The following is a 17,342-nucleotide window of genomic DNA, read 5'->3' on the forward strand; positions in this document are numbered from 1 at the left end:
CTGACCAGTAGCATCTAGTTTAGCCGTGGTCTGCACATAAGTAAGTGGGTTATTATCTGTTTTTACTACAAAGGTCGCTCCGTATAGATAATCATGAAGTTTGTCCACAACAGCCCATTTGAGAGCTAAAAACTCAAGTTTGTGCACGGGATAGTGTCTTTCAGAGGCAGTCAACCCTCGACTGACAAACGCCACAGGTTTCCATTTATTCTCATAATTCTGATAGAGAACTGCTCCTAATCCATCAAGACTGGCATCTACATGTAGTTCATAGGGCTTGGTAGGGTCTGCAAAGGTTAACACTGGTGCAGTGGTGAGTTTCTCAATAAGGGCATGGAAAGCGCTGTTGCATTCCTCAGTCCAACGGTCTCCAAATGGTTCATTCACCTTGAAATACCTCTCATTAGGACTTGCAAGCTTATGTTGGGGTGATCTCTTCCACATTGGGGGGTATCCCCTTGTCAAATTGGTGAGCGGTCTCACAATGGAGGAGTAATTTTTTACAAATCGGCGGTAATATCCACAGAAGCCTAGGAAAGATTGTAAAGCTTTCAGGTCTTTGGGTACAGGCCAGGTGGTTAATGCCTCAATCTTCTCGGGATCAGTCGCCACACCTTCTTCTGACACAATATGGCCTACATATTTTACTCGGGTCTGACAAAATTGACATTTATCAAGTGACAGTTTCAACCCACTAGCGTCCAGGCGGTCTAACACTTTCATTAGTCGGGCTTCATGCTCTTCCAGAGTTTTCCCAAAAACAATTAAGTCATCCAAATACACCAGCACTTCTAACAAATTCATATCCCCCACTGTCTTCTCCATCAAACGCTGGAATGTAGCAGGAGCTCCCGAGATACCTTGGGGCATCCTCTCAAACTGGTAGAATCCCAAGGGACAAATGAAAGCTGTTTTCTCTTTGTCTTCAGAGCTCATCGGGATCTGGTAGTAGCCGCTTCGTAAATCTAAGACAGAGAACCATCTGCTTCCTGCTAGGCAAGCTAAGGCATCATCTACCCTAGGTACAGTGTATTGATCTGGGATGGTCCTTTTATTCAGTGTGCGATAGTCCACACACATGCGCACAGTCCCATTTTTCTTCCGCACCACCACAATGGGGGATGCATAGGGGCTACGGGATTCAGAAATTATTCCTGCTTCCAATAGTTCTTGGATATGCTTTCTCACATCCTCAATGTCTGCAGGTGCCAGTCTTCGGGACCTCTCCCTGAAAGGCCTGTCATCTGCCAAACGAATGGTGTGTTCCACGTTAAGGGCACACCCCACATCCCATTCTTCAGTGGAGAACACATTAGGTCTCTCGCTTAACTGCTTTTTTAACCGGTCTTTCCAACTGGGAGATACAGGAGAATCACCAAAATTAAAAAGATCAGGATCCAATGCCTTACAGGGCTTTCTGGCTGCAGCTGCAGGGCTCATAACACTCTCTACTCTATACAATCGTGCCAATACCATTCCTCTCCTGATGGCTATGGGATGGTTGGTTTCATTTCGTATTCTGACCATAATGCCAGCTTCTTCCAGCTGTGGTAAGGACAATAAACCTCTCAGAACCATCAGACCACTAGGGAGGTTATCTCCATCAGAGGACTCCATCATTACTGTATGAGGAAGGCTGCTACTGTGCTTCTCAAGTTTTCCCCTCAAGTCAATCTCACCATGTGGGGGTATGGACAAAACAGCTTTGGATACTCTTACTACTTTCCCTAGAGATTCATCGTCAGAGCTATCATGGTCAGAAGGCATTGTGGATGAGCCCAGGGTCAGTTCTCTCCATGAAGGGCGAACCACATCTGGGGTCTTCTGGCCCAAACGACCACAAAGTGTGGCCAAAGATTGGAACATGTTGCTGTTGGTTCCAATCAATATGGGAATGCCATCAGAATTTTGTGTCTCAGGACAAATCAAAGCCAGAGTATCACAATCCTGGAGACATCCAGCCAGTTCTGCAGGAAAACATAAAGTCACTAGTACATATCCATCGTATGGGTAACTAGCATTGCTAAGGCCCCATATTGCCAATCCTTCTAGAGGATGGATCTTCACTTGAGGGAGGAATTGCCGATGGAATTCTCTAGTAATGATGGTGACCTGAGATCCACTGTCCAGCAGGGCCCTACAGGGAATCCCTTCTACCATCACATTAACTACCGCTGCTGGGCCTATCAATCCTTCTGGGAATGGGCTCCAGGAAGGCTGTTCATAACACAACTTAGTGGAGCTCTGACTGTAATGGCTCCCAGTATGCTCCATTTTTCGTTGCGCTACCTTCTCTTCATTCCTTGGGTTGTCACACTGGGTGGAAATGTGCCCATCCTCGCCACATCGGTAGCAGAATCTCTTGTTCCTTGGGAGGGTCACCAAGGTTTTCTTTACAGGTTCTCTGTTGGGGTCCCTTCTCCCTGGGTGAAAAGGAGGGTACTTCCTTTCTGTCAAAGTTGGTGGAAGAATATCGCTAGGTGACCTCTGAGGCATCTTACTCGTCATAAATTCAGTGAGCTGTGCTGTCAGGGTTTTGAGCTGTTGATGGAGGTCCTCAGTGGTAGGCAGACAAAGGTCATCCTTCAGTTTCTGAGGACCAACGGTCTGGCTCACTGAGATCTTATTCCTCTCTCTAACCGTTCTCTTTTCCTCCTCCTCCCGGACTTCTCGCAGCAGTTGGTGGAATTCTGGAGGACTGTCCAATCGGTCTGCAAGTTTAAATTTCATAATTAGAAAATCATCATAAATGGCACCTCGTATGACCTGTTCTAGTCGTACTCGGTGTTCCTTGCTCCTTTCAGTGCCTTTACGGCGGATGCACAGTTGAAGGGATGGTTCCAATCTGTGAAGATAGGAAGATAGTTTTTCACCTGAATGTTGGTAACAGGATCGAAACTGAAAGTAGAGGTCTTCCCCAGTCTCTAGGCTCCCAAAGGCATCCTCCATCGCCGAGAGATAGTCATCAACAGTGGCAGCAGGCTTGCTGGCTTTTAATGCACAGATTACATTCCCTGCAGGTCATCGCAGGCTTTCTGCCACACGTTTCCTCTTTTCAGCCTCACTACATTGCCATTCCTGCATCACCTGATTTAGTTGATGCCTCCAAGTGTCATAGTCATCTTCCCCTACAGGCACAGGTTTAATGCCTGAAAAGAACTTCAGTTTTCTGTAAGGGCCTGATTCATATGCTGTCTTTATGGACTCCCCTATTGCTTTTCCCATAGCAAAAATTATTTGGTCTGTAGAACTGGAAGGAGGCACAGGACTACTTCCCAAAAGAGTCCTTAATTCAGTCATGGTCTTCCCTTCCTGCATAAGGAAGTTCCCCAATTTGGACTGAAAACCATTAGTTTCAGATGGTGGGGCAGATGGGGAGGGAAAACGTGATTGTGTTTGAATGGTCACCTTCCATCCGTCCTCCTCTCCATCTGGCAGAATTACATGGGGAGTCACTACAGTAGACAGTATAATCTTGCTCTCTACAAGAAGAGATAAAGTAGCTTCCCCTTGTGCTTTCATCTGACTCCGAACCACACAGGTTCCCCATTCTCTGACATTAGCAATCTCATCTTCAATTTGTCTAATTTCCCACTCAGTGGGTACATTAGTGAGCAGAAAGTGGCGTTCAGGGTCAGCTCCCTCCAGCTCACACCAAACTATAAGCCTCTTCTGATAATCCATACTGGGAATTTACTTAATATCCCAGGAAGACAGCAGGAGTGTATATAAGGTATGAGTTTAAAAGATGGGATCCCAGCGGTGCCTCCAATGTAGCGCCCCCTCTCCACCTGGTTACCTTCTTTTAAAGCCAATCTCCTTGGGGGTTACATCTATAAACTGCTTAAAATATATAGTTGTATGGAAGATGAAAAATATTAAAACAAAGCATAATTAAACAGGAGCCATAGGCTTCCCCTGTCAACCAATCCGCATCTTGACTCACGCGCTGTGCTGACGATCAGCTGAGCTGGCACAGCATGGCAGCCATTTTTATTTTAATGAAGTGGGGATATTTAAATCCCTGCTTGATTGGATATGTCGGGGAGCCTCTTTTACAGCAGAGGCATGTAGTCTAGATATACCCTAAGAGTCTGGGTATGTCAACACTACCCCCCTAGTTCGAACTAGGGGGGGTAATGTAGTCATACGGAGTTGCAAATGAAGCCCGGGATTTGAATTTCCCGGGCTTCATTTGCATAAAGCCGGCCGGCGCCATTTTTAAATGCCGGCTAGTTCAGACTGCGTGCCTAACCCTAATCCGTGTAGCCGCATGGCACGCAGTCCGAACTAGCTGGCATTTTAAAATTGCGCCGGCCGGCTTTATGCAAATGAAGTCCGGGAAATTCAAATCCCGGGCTTCATTTGCAACGCCATATGACTACATTACCCCCCGTAGTTCGAACTAGGGGGGTAGTGTAGACATACCCTCTGATTCAAATGAAAATATCTTAATGTAATTGTTCTGAGATATATTCTATGCTGTCAATAACTGCAGTGTGGTCCCCCTCCACAACTCCGGTGGTCATTAGTATAAGCTACATATTGAAAAAAATGAAAAAAAATTGTTTGACATGGCCATAAAAATTACATCAAGAAGTCAAATGTACACAGCGTTCAGCAGGGGACTAGTGGCAGCACCACACATTACCACAGAGAAGCATGATGACAGTACTAGGTGGAACCACAAGAAAATGCTAATATTAAAATGGAAATTCACAAAATCTCTGGTGTTCTTACTAGTGCCTTTTTGGCTTATGCAAGGTCTTTAATTCTCATCTTCTATTTCATGCAGCCAGAAGTTTGGTGCAAAAAATTTGAATAAGACAACACAGTGTCTCATATGCTTATGGCATTGATCTTTAAATATAAATTCTCTTATCCCATAGGAAGTGAACATATGGCCATTAGAGCATATTGGTGGGTGTGAATCCAGATTTTTATTTATAAACTTCAAGGGAACAGAGCACTGTGTCTCTGCTCTAGAAAACTGCTTAAGAATATAACTAACTTTAAACCCAAAGCCCAGTGAAGTCAATGAGAGACTTTCCATGGACTTTAGGCTCTCGATTAGAATCACAATTTGTTTTAGACAACACAATCACACATATCCTTAATAAAGGAGATAAGTTATTTTAACCAATTCCAACACTGAGAAGTTACAGAAGGAAAGCCCTTTTCGACTGATCCTGTAAACCTCGTTGCACGAAGCATAAGGGATCAGTCGGAAAAGGCTTTCCTTGTCAACCAATCCCCGTCTAGACTGCTCATTTTTGCTGGCAAATTGCCACGTCGACAAAAAGCGGTGGCCATTTTTATTCTAATGAAGCACGGGATATTTAAATCCCCGCTTCATTAGCAATTTCGGTATATCTAATATACATCCCTCTGGTGACAGAGGGATGTAGTCTAGACATACCATTAGGGATAGTTATTTGCAACTTTCCTGACTAAACCCTAAAACAGCAGCAAAAAATCACTTCTGTGTATGTTGATACATGAACAAATAGTTTATTCCATTGGTATTTTATTATTGTTATTAGAGATTTGTAGTTGCCATAGCCAAAGGAGAGCACTTTTCATTTTTTCCCTTTTGCTCAATCAAAACCCAGGATAATTTTACATTGTGTAGTGTCCTAGTTCTATAGTATATCCTAGAAAGCAAACAGTTAGTATAAAACTATAATGCAGGCACAGGATGGCCATACAACCCCCTTCTCCCCACCCCAAACATGCAGGTTTAGATAAAGGACTTCAGGTAATTGTCCATGCCCATATTTGAATATCCACAATCGGAATATCGACAGTCATTAAGAAGCTACATGATCGTCATCCTGAACATTAATTTTTACAATTAATCACACAGTTAGCTTAATCTCATCATAAGAGTTTGGGTACAGATTCCTATGAGTGTTTCAGGTAAAGTTATGTATTTTTGTGTTTTCCTGATAGCTCATAGAATGAACACTCTGTTTATTATTTTGCCTGTTTATCACTTTATGGGAGCTCTAAATGTTTCCTGCTAACGTTTGCAGCTTTTTTGTTTGTCAGTAGACTCACTCCAGAAATGAAATGCACTGGTTAAACCACTTTAGTCCGGCACTCTCTGATCCGGCAACATCTGTAATCTGACATAATTTTATTAGCTGGCTGTCCATTTATCATGGGTGTGGCCAAGTTTCCCGTGGTCCGTAAAATTTGTTTACAGCCACCAGTCCTGGCTCTTAGTTTTCTGTGCTGTTAATTAGCTCTAATTTACCTCTAAATGTCTTTTAAGAGCCAAGTAAACAGTGGGGCTGTGTCTACATTGGCATGCCTTTCCGGAAAAGGGATGCTAATGAGACACTTCGGAATTGCAAATCCACGGGGGATTTAAATATCCCCCGTGGCATTTGCATTTACATGGCTGCCACTTTTTTCCGGCTCGGGGTTTTTGTCAGAGAAAAGCGCCAGTGTAGACGCAGTGTATTCCTACTTTCAAGGGATCCTCCGGAAAAGGGCTTATTTTCCGAAGAATCGCGTCTACACAGGCGCTTTTCTCCGGCAAAAACCCCAAGCCAGAAAAAAGCGGCAGCCATGTAAATGCAAATGCCGCGGGGGATATTTAAATCCCCCGTGGATTTGCAATTCCGAAGTGTCTCATTAGCATCCCTTTTCCGGAAAGGGATGCCAATGTAGACACAGCCTGGAAGTGTTCGAAATGTTGCTAGAAAATATTGACCTCCCGTGGTGCTTGAGTGAGTATGGGTATGTCCACACTACAACATTAATTTGAACTAAGCTAATTCGAACTAACGGATCCAGACTAAAAAAACTAGTTCGAATTAGCGTTTTGCTAATTCGAACTAGCATGTCCACATTAAGTGGACCCTGAACCGGGCTTAAGGATGGCCAGAAGCAGTGCCGGCAGGGCATCAGAGGAGGACTTAGAGCATGGAGATGCTGTCTCAGGCTAGCCGAGGGCTGTGCTTAAAGGGTCCCAACCCCCATCCCAGACAGACAGTTCTCAGGGGTTCCCCGCTTGCAAAGCAGTCCTGGCATGGAGTGCCCGGAGTACCCACACTAGGCACATCACACCACTCGGCCATCAGCCCGGCGGCACTTGCCACAGGCTGCCATCTCATAGTGTGCCCTTCCCTTTGCATGTTATAGAAAACTGTCCTTTCCCCAGACCTTTCAGTTGTTCTGGAACAACCAAATCCTGAGCTTGCTTTAAGTTAGGAGAAGAGGAAGCTGCATACCAAATTTGGTGGCCCTAGCTCTCACCATTTAGAAGGAGTTCTTGAACAAATGGACTCGCAGACAGACACACAGACATGCTCTACAATATATAGATAGATAATGTACACATATGTATAATGCTACGAACACTACTAGCTACTGGCCAGAAAAATACATAATATGAATTCCTGAGAGCTCACTGTAGCTTCAGAGATGGCAGGAAAGATAATATTTTAATACTTTACAAATCTTTGTGCTCACATGGTTATTTGACATAATACTCAAATTATCATTTAGGTAAAGGATAAAACAAGTGGTTAAATGGCAAACACGTCAATTCCTTCAACAATACAACCATTATGTCAGCATAAATGTTAGTAGAATGCTTTAGTAGAAATGTATTCAGTGGGAAAATCATCACTGTATGTGCATTTGCAGGTGCTAAAACATTAAAGACACAAGGGTTTAAAAAAGAACTTATCACACTTAACTTAAATACCAAGTAAGGAATTTGAGTTAACACTTCTAGTTAAAGCAGAAGTGTTCTTTACTCAGTAATAATGGTCAGAATAATGTAAAAGTATAATAGCCTACAAGAGTGGAATTTAGTTATTTTGAGGGGTGAGAAATGGACTCAGAGTGGAGCCATTTCAACATACACTGTATTTAACCGTGTCAACTTTATCTGCAGCCTCTCCATTTTTTTTCTTCTAGTCAGTGAGGGTACATCTACACAGCAGTGCTATTTTGGAATAATGTCCATTATTCTGAAATAACTATGTGAGCGTCTACACAGCTAGCCCATTATTTCTGAATAATTTCGAAATAATGAGTGACTTATTTCAGCATTGGTAAACCTCATTCCATGAGGAAGAATGACTCTTCTGAAATAGCTATTTCATAATAGCACCTGCTTAGATAGGGTGGTTGGAGTTATTTGAAAATAATTGGCCTCCAGCCCTTTTGACTGCCCTGCTGACTGGCTCTGTCTACACTCATCAAAACTCTGTAGTCCTCACTTCCCTTGGAGCCCTTGAAGCCCTTGAAGCTGAAGCCTTAGGGGAAAGGGCTGGTGTCAGACAACAGGCACTGACAGCCCTAGGTCACCCAGCAGCTGCCACTACTTCTAGTTAGCTCAAAATGAGCGACTCTGCTATTCCCACCGTGCCCTCCACTGCTCCCAGGGAGCAGTCTGCCAGCTCCCAGGACCCTGCCTGGAAATGGTCTGGTGCAGAGATCCTGGAACTTATTGAGATATGGGGTGACGAGACCAACCTTCAGGATCTCTGCACCAGATGCCAGAACGTCAATATCTATGGCCATGTGGCTGACAGCCTGGCCAACAAGGGGCACATCCACATCCAGGAGCAGGTGCAAATGAAAGTAAAGGAGCTCTTCCAGGCATATCTCAGGGCTTGGGTGCTCAGGTCCCACTCCAGGGCAGAAACCCACAGAAACCCCTAATATGAGGACTTGCACTGCATACTAAGGGGCAGGGCAGTCCCTTTCCCCCACCTTGGTAGTGGACTCAGGGCTCAAGATGCCCATCGTCGCTCTCACCAGGGGCAGATATGCAGAGAAGGAGGAAGAGGAGGAAGAGGAGGAGCCGGACGAGGCCAACATAATAACCTTCCTGACCCTGCAGCCGGTACCCCATGCTCTGGACCTGTCCCAGGCATCATCCGAGGCTGGGGAAGCTACATCAGGTGAGTGCCATCACATTCCCTGCACACACACAGGGTGGAGGGGGGGGAGGGGCAGCTGTGTGCTCCTCACTCAGCCTTTGCAGCCTTGGGATCATGCAGCAGCCTGTGCACATGGAGCGCCGCCAGTCCGGGGCACACAGCCCCAAGAGGCTGCAACAGAGGACCCTTGTACCACAGGATGTCTGAAGAGGCCTGTCATACTCCTGACACCGAGGTGGGACACCCTACCCTCCCTCCACAAGCCACAACTACAAGGAGGCGGCGGACATGGAGACACCCAAACACATACACATAGCTGTGCTGCATATGGCACATGGGCATGCCTGCACTCTTGGGGACAGCACGGCAAAGTGCAGGAGCCTCTGCCACTCACACACACCTCCCCCTGACACCCTGCCTCTTCCCCCCAGTGGATAGGGATACAAGTTCTCTCCCTGCAGGATGCCACCACTACTGGAGGCAGTGTGTGGAAGCCCACAGAGGGAAGCCCAGCTGCCCCATGACCTCCTCCCATCTGCAGGAACCTGTCTGGCCAACATCTTCACATGCTGCTTGTCCCTGGATGTGGGGATAGTGAGGCTCCCCCTTTGAACTTCTGGGCCCTTGCAAGAAAGGGCCCACTGGGTAGGCCACATGTGGCCTTGCTCCAAACACGTTGCCTTCGTCTCAACTGACAACTTCAGGTGGAGATGAGGTCTAGGCTTCAGGCACAGTGTCTCCAGGGATGACTGACTGTCTCTCTGTTCTTCACAGCCAGACCAGCTGCGAGAGGAGGGCGGTTGACACCACCCATGGCAGCTTCCTGACTCAGAGGGACCAACCAGCACAGTGGGAGCACCTCACAGCACTCAAATCCCTGGAGCAGACCCTGGACTAGAGACTACAGAAAGACATTCAGCTGCGGTGAGACACCTGGTGGGAGATGCTGGACCAGGGCTGCACTATGTGCACAGCAGTTCAATCCCTGATTGACAACATGCTGCCTGCTCCTGCTCCTGCCCTCAGTTCTTCCCCTGAGGCCCCCACACCTGTGACAGTAGGATCACCAGAGTGAGGCACCACTCCCAGCTTCAGTCTTAAGCCTCTCCTCCCTCTCCCCCATCCATGATTCTTTCCACAGTCTCTCCCTAGTTACTTTGACCCTAAATAAAAAAGCAAATAATTTTTTTTTCAAAACAAAAAGTGTGGCTTATTGTCTCTGGAGTGGAGGAGGTAAAGAGGGAGGAAGGAAGAGGGGTGAGAGGAAAGACACAGAGGGACAACGTACAGGCCCGTAGTGGAGAGGCCCAAGGGAGAGTTCCACTGGGGTCCTTGTGAGAAATTCTCCATCAAGGCCTCCTGGATGCACATGGTCTCTTGATGGGCCTGCTGGATGGCAGCCGTGTGCAGCACCTTGAAGGCCCTGCTGAGCCGGTCAGCCCCTGCCCCCCACCCAGGGAGGAACATCTCCCACTTTTTCTCCCAAATATTGTGAAGGACACAGCATATGGTCATCACTTATGGGATGTTCTGCTTCCCAATGTCCAGCCAGGTGAGGAGACAACAGAACCTTTCCTTCAGATGCCTGAAGGCACTCTCCACCACCATTTGGGCCCTGCTGAGCCTGGCACTGTAGCATTCCTTGAAGTGGTCAAGGTGGACATTGTAGGGCTTCATTAGTCAGGGCTACAGAGGGTAGGCTGCGTCCCCCACAATACAGAGCAGAATGTCCATGTCCCCGACCCTGATGGTGCGGTGACGGAGAAAAGTGCTGGCATGCAGCTTCTGGAACACACTGGAATTGTGGAAGATGCGGGTGTCATATGCCTTTCCCAGCCAACCAATGTAGATGTCTGTGAACTGGCAGTGGTGGTCCATGATGGCCTGCAGGACCATCGGAAAGTACCCCTTCCAGTTTATGTACGCAGATGCCCAGTGGTTGGAAACCTGGATGGGGATATGGGTGCCATCAACAGTCCACCCACAGTTGAGGAAGCTCATGTTAGCAAAGCCGGCGATGATGGTGTTCACATCACCAAGGTTGATGACCATGAGCATCATGATGGTGTTGATGGCCCTGACCACCTGTACAAGGATACAAACAAACAGGGAATCGCAAGGTTGCCAGAGCCCTTGGAAGGTCCCTGATCCTCCTTCCTCTCTCACAGCAGGAGCAACCCCCCACTTACCTCATCCCCTGGCAGGGCTTTGTGAAGGCGGGATTGAAAAACCTCCCTAGGAGGGAGCTTCCACCACCAACCCCCCATTCCAGCAGTCTACCACCTTCCTGGGACAATAGACCGAGAGCACCATAGGGGGATGGACCAAGACCCCAATAGTCCACCTCCCCATACTGAACTGGTTCCAAATGGATCGGTAGCTGATGAACTTCCACAGAGAGAAGGCAACCCGCTTCTGGAGGAGGATGGCAGGTCACATGTGAGTGTTCCATCGCCTGAGGGCAGGGGCAATCTACTCCCATAACTCCAGAAAGGTGTCTTTCCTCATCCGGAAATTCTGGAGCCACTGCTGGTTGTCCCACAGCTCCACAATGAGTTGGTCCCCACAGTCTGCACTGGTGTCCAGTCACCAGAAGTGGCAGTGTACGGTGTACAGGGGATGGTAGGTGGGATCCAGCATTATGAACCACTCCCACAGAGAGTTGATGAGGGTCTCCAAGGTGAGCAGGGGGGTTGGGTTCCTGCAGGGTCTGGGAGGCAGCCTGCAGAAACAGCTGCATGAGGTGCAGAACAAGCTGCAATAGTCATCAATTGCCCAGAAGTAGCTCTGGCTCCATAGGCAGAGTGCTGAGGTGTCTGCAAGGGTGACCAGAGCAGGAAAAGGAATGGGTTTGCTGTCCCTCAATGAGGGTATGTCTACACTTCCACCCTAGTTCGAACTTGGGTGGCTAATGTAGGCAATCGAAGTTGCAAATGAAGCCCGGGATTTAAATATCCCGGGCTTCATTTGCATCTTGCCGGGTGCTGCCATTTTTAAATCCCCATTGGTGTGGACTCCGTGCCCGCGCTACACGTGGCACGGAGTAGGTAGTTCGAATTAGGCTTTCTAATTCGAACAACCTTTACTCCTCGTAGAACGAGGAACGAGGAGTAATGGTAGTTCAAATTAGAAAGCCTAATTCGAACTACCTACTCCGTGCCGCGTGTAGCCGCAGGCACGGAGTCCGCACTAACGGGGATTTTAAAATGGCAGCGCCCGGCAAGATGCAAATGAAGCCCGGGATATTTAAATCCCGGGCTTCATTTGCAACTTCGATTGCCTACATTAGCCATCCTGGTTCGAACTACCCGGAGGTAGGCAAAAGAGAAAAACCTGAGATACGGCTATACTGGGGGGTCCCTTTAAGCATGAGCCTCAAATAGTCTCAGACAGCAGCCATGGGAAGAGAGTGCTGTCTTGATGCCCTGCCTGAAGTGCTCCCAGGGGGTCTTAAATGTGATTCAGTGTCCAATGAGTGTGGCCGCTCTATTTTGAAATAGTGCTACTTCTATGGGCGTTTGGTGTGTAGACACGCTATTTTGAAATAAGCTATTTTGGAGTGTTTCTTCCATAACAGCTTATTCCGAAATAATTGTGCAGGGTAGATGTAGCCTGGGGGACTAGTATTAGCCTATTGCCTGGTCCGATTCTATCTCTGATGTTTGATTTTGCTATACTGTGTGCAAGTCTGTTTAGATCTCTGGAGGACAGGGAAAGTATAAATATTGATTTATACATTATAAAAATGACCCAAATAGCTTGTATATGCATTTGTATATTAACTTCTACACAGCTGTGATTAAAAAGAAGAAATATTTGTTTCTAATTTTATTTAAAAATTAGCGTCTGGCAACTGCTCAGAGACTGATCATTTGAGGATGCATACTCATTTGCCTCCTTGCCATCCTCCAGCTGTAGGCCCATAACATTTGTGATGCTTCTCACTTGCCTACATTGGCAAATTGAGTCAGAAGTGCTTTCTCCTAATCATAGCCAAGCAGAATACATTTTTTATTTTTTCTGCCAAGTGAGAGAAGGGGTGTGTCTAGACTACATCCCGCTTTCAATAGATTAACAGGATCTTTCAAAAAAGCCTTCCCTTTTCAAAAGAACCGCATCTAGACTGCATTTTTACTTTCAAAATAGCTCTTTTTCAAAAGAGCGCCATGACATGATTATGCAAATGAAGCACGAGAAATTCAAATCCTGTCTTCATTTGCAATTTCGAAGTGCCTAATTTACATCCCTCTGTTGAAAGAGGGATGTAGTCTAGACGTACTCAAGAGCTCAGGCCTTGTTTACATTGGCTGTGTTGTGTGTGGTAAATGTAGCTACATGCTATGGTGAAAAGCAAACTGTGTCCATAAGCAGCACATAGCTATACTGGTAGTGAAAGGCTCCGGCCAGGAAGAGGCATCAGAAAAATATTCCAGCACCAGGGAGCTGCCAGGAATCTATTACTGGAATCTCTCACTGAAGCTATGTCCACACTGTTTCCCTCTTCCGCAAAAGCCTATGCAAATGAAGCATGGATTAGCATATTGCCATGCTTAATTTGCATAATTAATTAGGAGCCGTTTGTGCACAAGATGTTTTTGTGCAAAAGGTGCCATCTACACAGCCCCTTCTTGCGCAAAACCCCCCTCTTGCGCAAGAGCCATTCTTCCTGAAAAAATAAAGAACAGCTCTTGTGGAAGAGGGGTTTTTTGCGCAAAAATGGCTCCTAATTAATTATGCAAATGAAGCATGGCAATATGCTAATCCATGCTTCATCTGCATAGGCTTCTGCAGAAGAGGGAAGCTGTGTAGACGTAGCCTGAGGTGTTGAGAACTTCTGACAATATGGAGGGAGTGGGACACTACACTGGAGACAAGGGATGCACTGCTTGGGTGTAGGGAGCACCATTTAGGGAATTTTAAAAGACTTACTTGGCATTATACAGGTCCTTCAGGGAAGGGAGCTGATGGGAGAGGGTTCAGGAGTCCGGGTGGGATGTTGAGGAGGGTGGGGGGCTGAGGATGTGGGGGTGAGAGAATGAGGTCTAGGGCTGAGGAACTCAGGGCCCTGGGTCTCACTCAGCAGGGTGCTTTCTCTCCTCCCAACAAGTTTACACTACAGATCCATGTCAGTATAATTATAGTTGCTTAATGATATGATAAATCCATACCCCCAGGTGACAGTTATATTGACCTAACCCACCAGGTAGATAGTACTATGTTAATGGGAAAATGTCCCCCACTGACATAGCTGCTTTTTGGGCAGGTGGATTAATTATGCCCACTAGAGACTTCTTTCCCACTAGTTTAGAGCATCTTCATTAAAGCACTACAGCAGAGTAGCTGCTAAAGCATTTTAAGTGTACACTGCTCGAAGTGAACCGGTTTTATACAATATAGGGATAGTGCCAACATGTGAACAAAGCTTAATAAATTAAAGTGGCATTAGAAAACTTTTCCAGGATAGCAATGTCAGTGAGGGATGTAATTTTTGAACATCTATACAGGTGAAATCACTGATGTAGGTGCAGCTCTACTAGCTTTTCTAAGTGTAATGAGAAAAACTGGTAAATGCTGTATCAGTAACAGAACTCTTGGCTACATAAGGTGCATGTATACTAAAAGGGTATGCTAGTATAAACATACTTGCAAATCTCTTCTACCACAAACCTGGCCTAATGTGCACACACAATAGCAACAACACTTCAGGACTAAAATGTCATGTTATGAAGACTACATTCAAAACAGTAAGGGTATGTCTAGACTACATGGCTCCCTTGATGGAGCCATGTAAAATAATTTACTCGGCATAGTCAAAGAAGCGGGGATTTAAATAATTAAATAATTCACGAGGCATACCGGAGCAGTCGACAAAGGCTTCCCTTGTCGACTGCGCCGCATCTAGACTGCCATGCTGTGCCGGATCAGCTGATCGTCGGCACAGCGTGGCAGCCATTTTTATTTTAATGAAGCGGGGATTATTTAAATCCCTGCTTCTTTGACTATGCCGAGTAAACTATTTTACATGGCTCCGTCTATGAAGCCATGTAGTCTGGACGTACCCTAAAAGTGAGGCATTTCTTTTAAATGAAAGCTTTGATTCTACCCATGTATATGCTTGCTAGCACAAATAGTTCTCTAAGGGTGTGTCTAGACTACAGGGTTTTGTCGACAAAACTATACCTGCATCCACACTGCCTTTGAGTTATGTCGACATAATGTCGACAAGACTCAGTAGTTTTGTTGACGTATGTAAACTTCATTCTACGAGGAATAACGCCTTTTGTTGACAGAGTTCTGTCGATAGAAGGCATTATTGCATCTACACTGTCCTTTGCATCCACACTGTTATGTTGACAAAGTGGCTTGCTTTGTCGACAGAACTGGATGTAGTCTAGACGCTCTTTGTCAACAGAAGCTTTGTCGACAGTATCTATCGACAAAACTTCTGTCGACAAAACCCTGTAGTCTAGACATACCCTAACTGATGCCCATGGAACTGCTCTGGATAGAAATTACCAGACTTTGCAGATTCACAGGGAATGGTTCTAAAATCAAGTGTTTTAAATATCAGTATATCATTCATATTAATAAATTGATAGACATACTTATGACAGTTACCTAAACACACATCTGCTGAGCAAAAACATTTTAAAATAATTGAAAATAAGGATTGGAATGAGAAGGGAGTAGTGTCTAATGGGAAAAAAACTCAACCCAACCCATCCCTGAATCATATCATTTTACTCAAATCTGGAATCTTTTACTTGACTTCACAGAACTCATTAAAATAGTGCAATATATTCTTAAAACTATTTGTTTGCCAGATATGAATGCTTTCTCCTTTTATTTTGTTTTTCTCTCCTAGGAAACATTTATTATAATTACAATAAGTTTTAAGATACCAGTTTATAAAAGAGCTGACGTATATTTGAAACAACTGGAAATGACACTTTAGCTCCACTCTCAGCAGATTACTATATTGAAATACTTTCTATTATACTGATTTTTTTCATAGCTCAGTGAAAGGTGAAGGGATAAGCATTCTCAGGTTTGATAATACTATAGTAGCCTTATTTTCCTCTTTCTTTAACAGGATATCGATAGCTAGCTGTTCACCCACGGGAATGAACACCAACGGTTCAGATGAATATTTCCAATCTATAAATCATGCAGAGCAGACATTCCGTAAGATGGAGAACTATCTCCAGCAGAAGCAGCTGTGTGATGTTCTTCTCATTGCTGGAAATCACAAGATTCCAGCTCACAGGTGGAATTTTTCTTATTGTTTAAGAAGCTTTTATAGTCTGACAGTTCTAAGAGTTCAGATAATATGAGTTCTCTGTCCCTGATTTGTTCTGAACGAATGATTACAATATTAGCACATCAGCAGAAGACAGTGAAATGATCTGATCATAGCTTCAAATTCATTATTATGAATGGAAAGAAATTCAACTATGAACAAGTTTTTCTATTTTATTACAGTCAAAGTATAAAGAGATGAATAAAAAAGCACAAAGGCCCCCTGAAAGAAAATTAAATACTAATTACTTAATTACCCTTTTAACTTAATAATTAATTACCATTTTAACTTCACTGCTCACCACTGTATCAATTAAGTATTAGGCAGAAGATATGTTTCCACTACACATACAAATGAATTGTATAATAATGGGCTGAATTTTTGCTTCTTATTGAGATTATGAACTAATTTAGATTCCCTAAACTATTTCTGTTTCAAGATTGGTTCTTAGTGCCGTGTCTGATTATTTTGCTGCAATGTTTACTAATGATGTGCGTGAAGCAAAAGAAGAGGAGATCAAAATGGAAGGAGTGGACCCAGAAGCACTGAAAGCTTTGGTTCATTATGCCTATACAGGTAATTCCTATTTTCCAGTTCTGTAAAGAAAAGTGAACACTATCCAATGTACAAACATATTCCACGTCATCCATTTTATACTAGTGTTTAGGTCATGGGTGGGCAAAAGGGCCTCCACGGGCCAGATCCAGCCCTCCAAGCAGGTGGATCCGGCCTATGGAGGCCCTGCTGCTCCCCTGCCCCCCATGCCAATTAGGGCATGAGGGCGGGGGAGCACGCAAAGCCTCCTCCCACCCTGCCAGGAGCATGTGGTGCTTTGAAGCACTGTGCGCTGCTCGCAGGGTGGGGTTTGGGGAGAGCGGAGGAGGCTTCACATGCTCCCCTGCTCCCAGGCTGTAATTGGCATAGGGGCAGGGGAGTGAGGAAAGTCTCCTCCCATGCCAGAGGCATGGGCAATCATTGTCTGGGGGTGGGGAACCTATAAATATCTTGGCCCCGCCCTTTCTGTTCAATGCTCCACCCCTTCATGTGCAGCCCGGGGGCCACACAAAAAATTTCTGTAGTGGCCCCCGGCAAAAAATTATTGCCCACCCCTGGTTTAGGTGCATACATCAGATGGG

The 17,342-nt window shown here is 45.4% G+C and overlaps 1 protein-coding gene across 4 annotated transcripts in view; it reads left to right on the forward strand.

Moving 5' to 3' along the window:
* The window catches only part of KLHL4 (kelch like family member 4), an 87,665-nt gene that overhangs the window by 23,652 nt on the left and 46,671 nt on the right, over positions 1-17,342 (forward strand). For 2 of the 4 annotated variants that reach the window (XM_014572705.4, XM_006121432.5), the window contains exons 2-3: positions 16,000-16,173; positions 16,646-16,782. In XM_014572705.4, coding sequence (XP_014428191.1) covers positions 16,000-16,173; positions 16,646-16,782 — 311 coding nt within the window. Of the gene's footprint in view, positions 1-9,713; positions 9,831-10,909; positions 11,346-15,999; positions 16,174-16,645; positions 16,783-17,342 lie in introns of those variants that run through there. The other 2 variants (XM_014572706.4, XM_075940742.2) reach the window with 2 other exon arrangements.

The sequence above is a fragment of the Pelodiscus sinensis genome, chromosome 13, assembly GCF_052426305.1.
Source record: "Pelodiscus sinensis isolate ZL-2025 chromosome 13, ASM5242630v1, whole genome shotgun sequence".
NCBI classification, from domain to species: Eukaryota; Metazoa; Chordata; order Testudines; family Trionychidae; genus Pelodiscus; species Pelodiscus sinensis.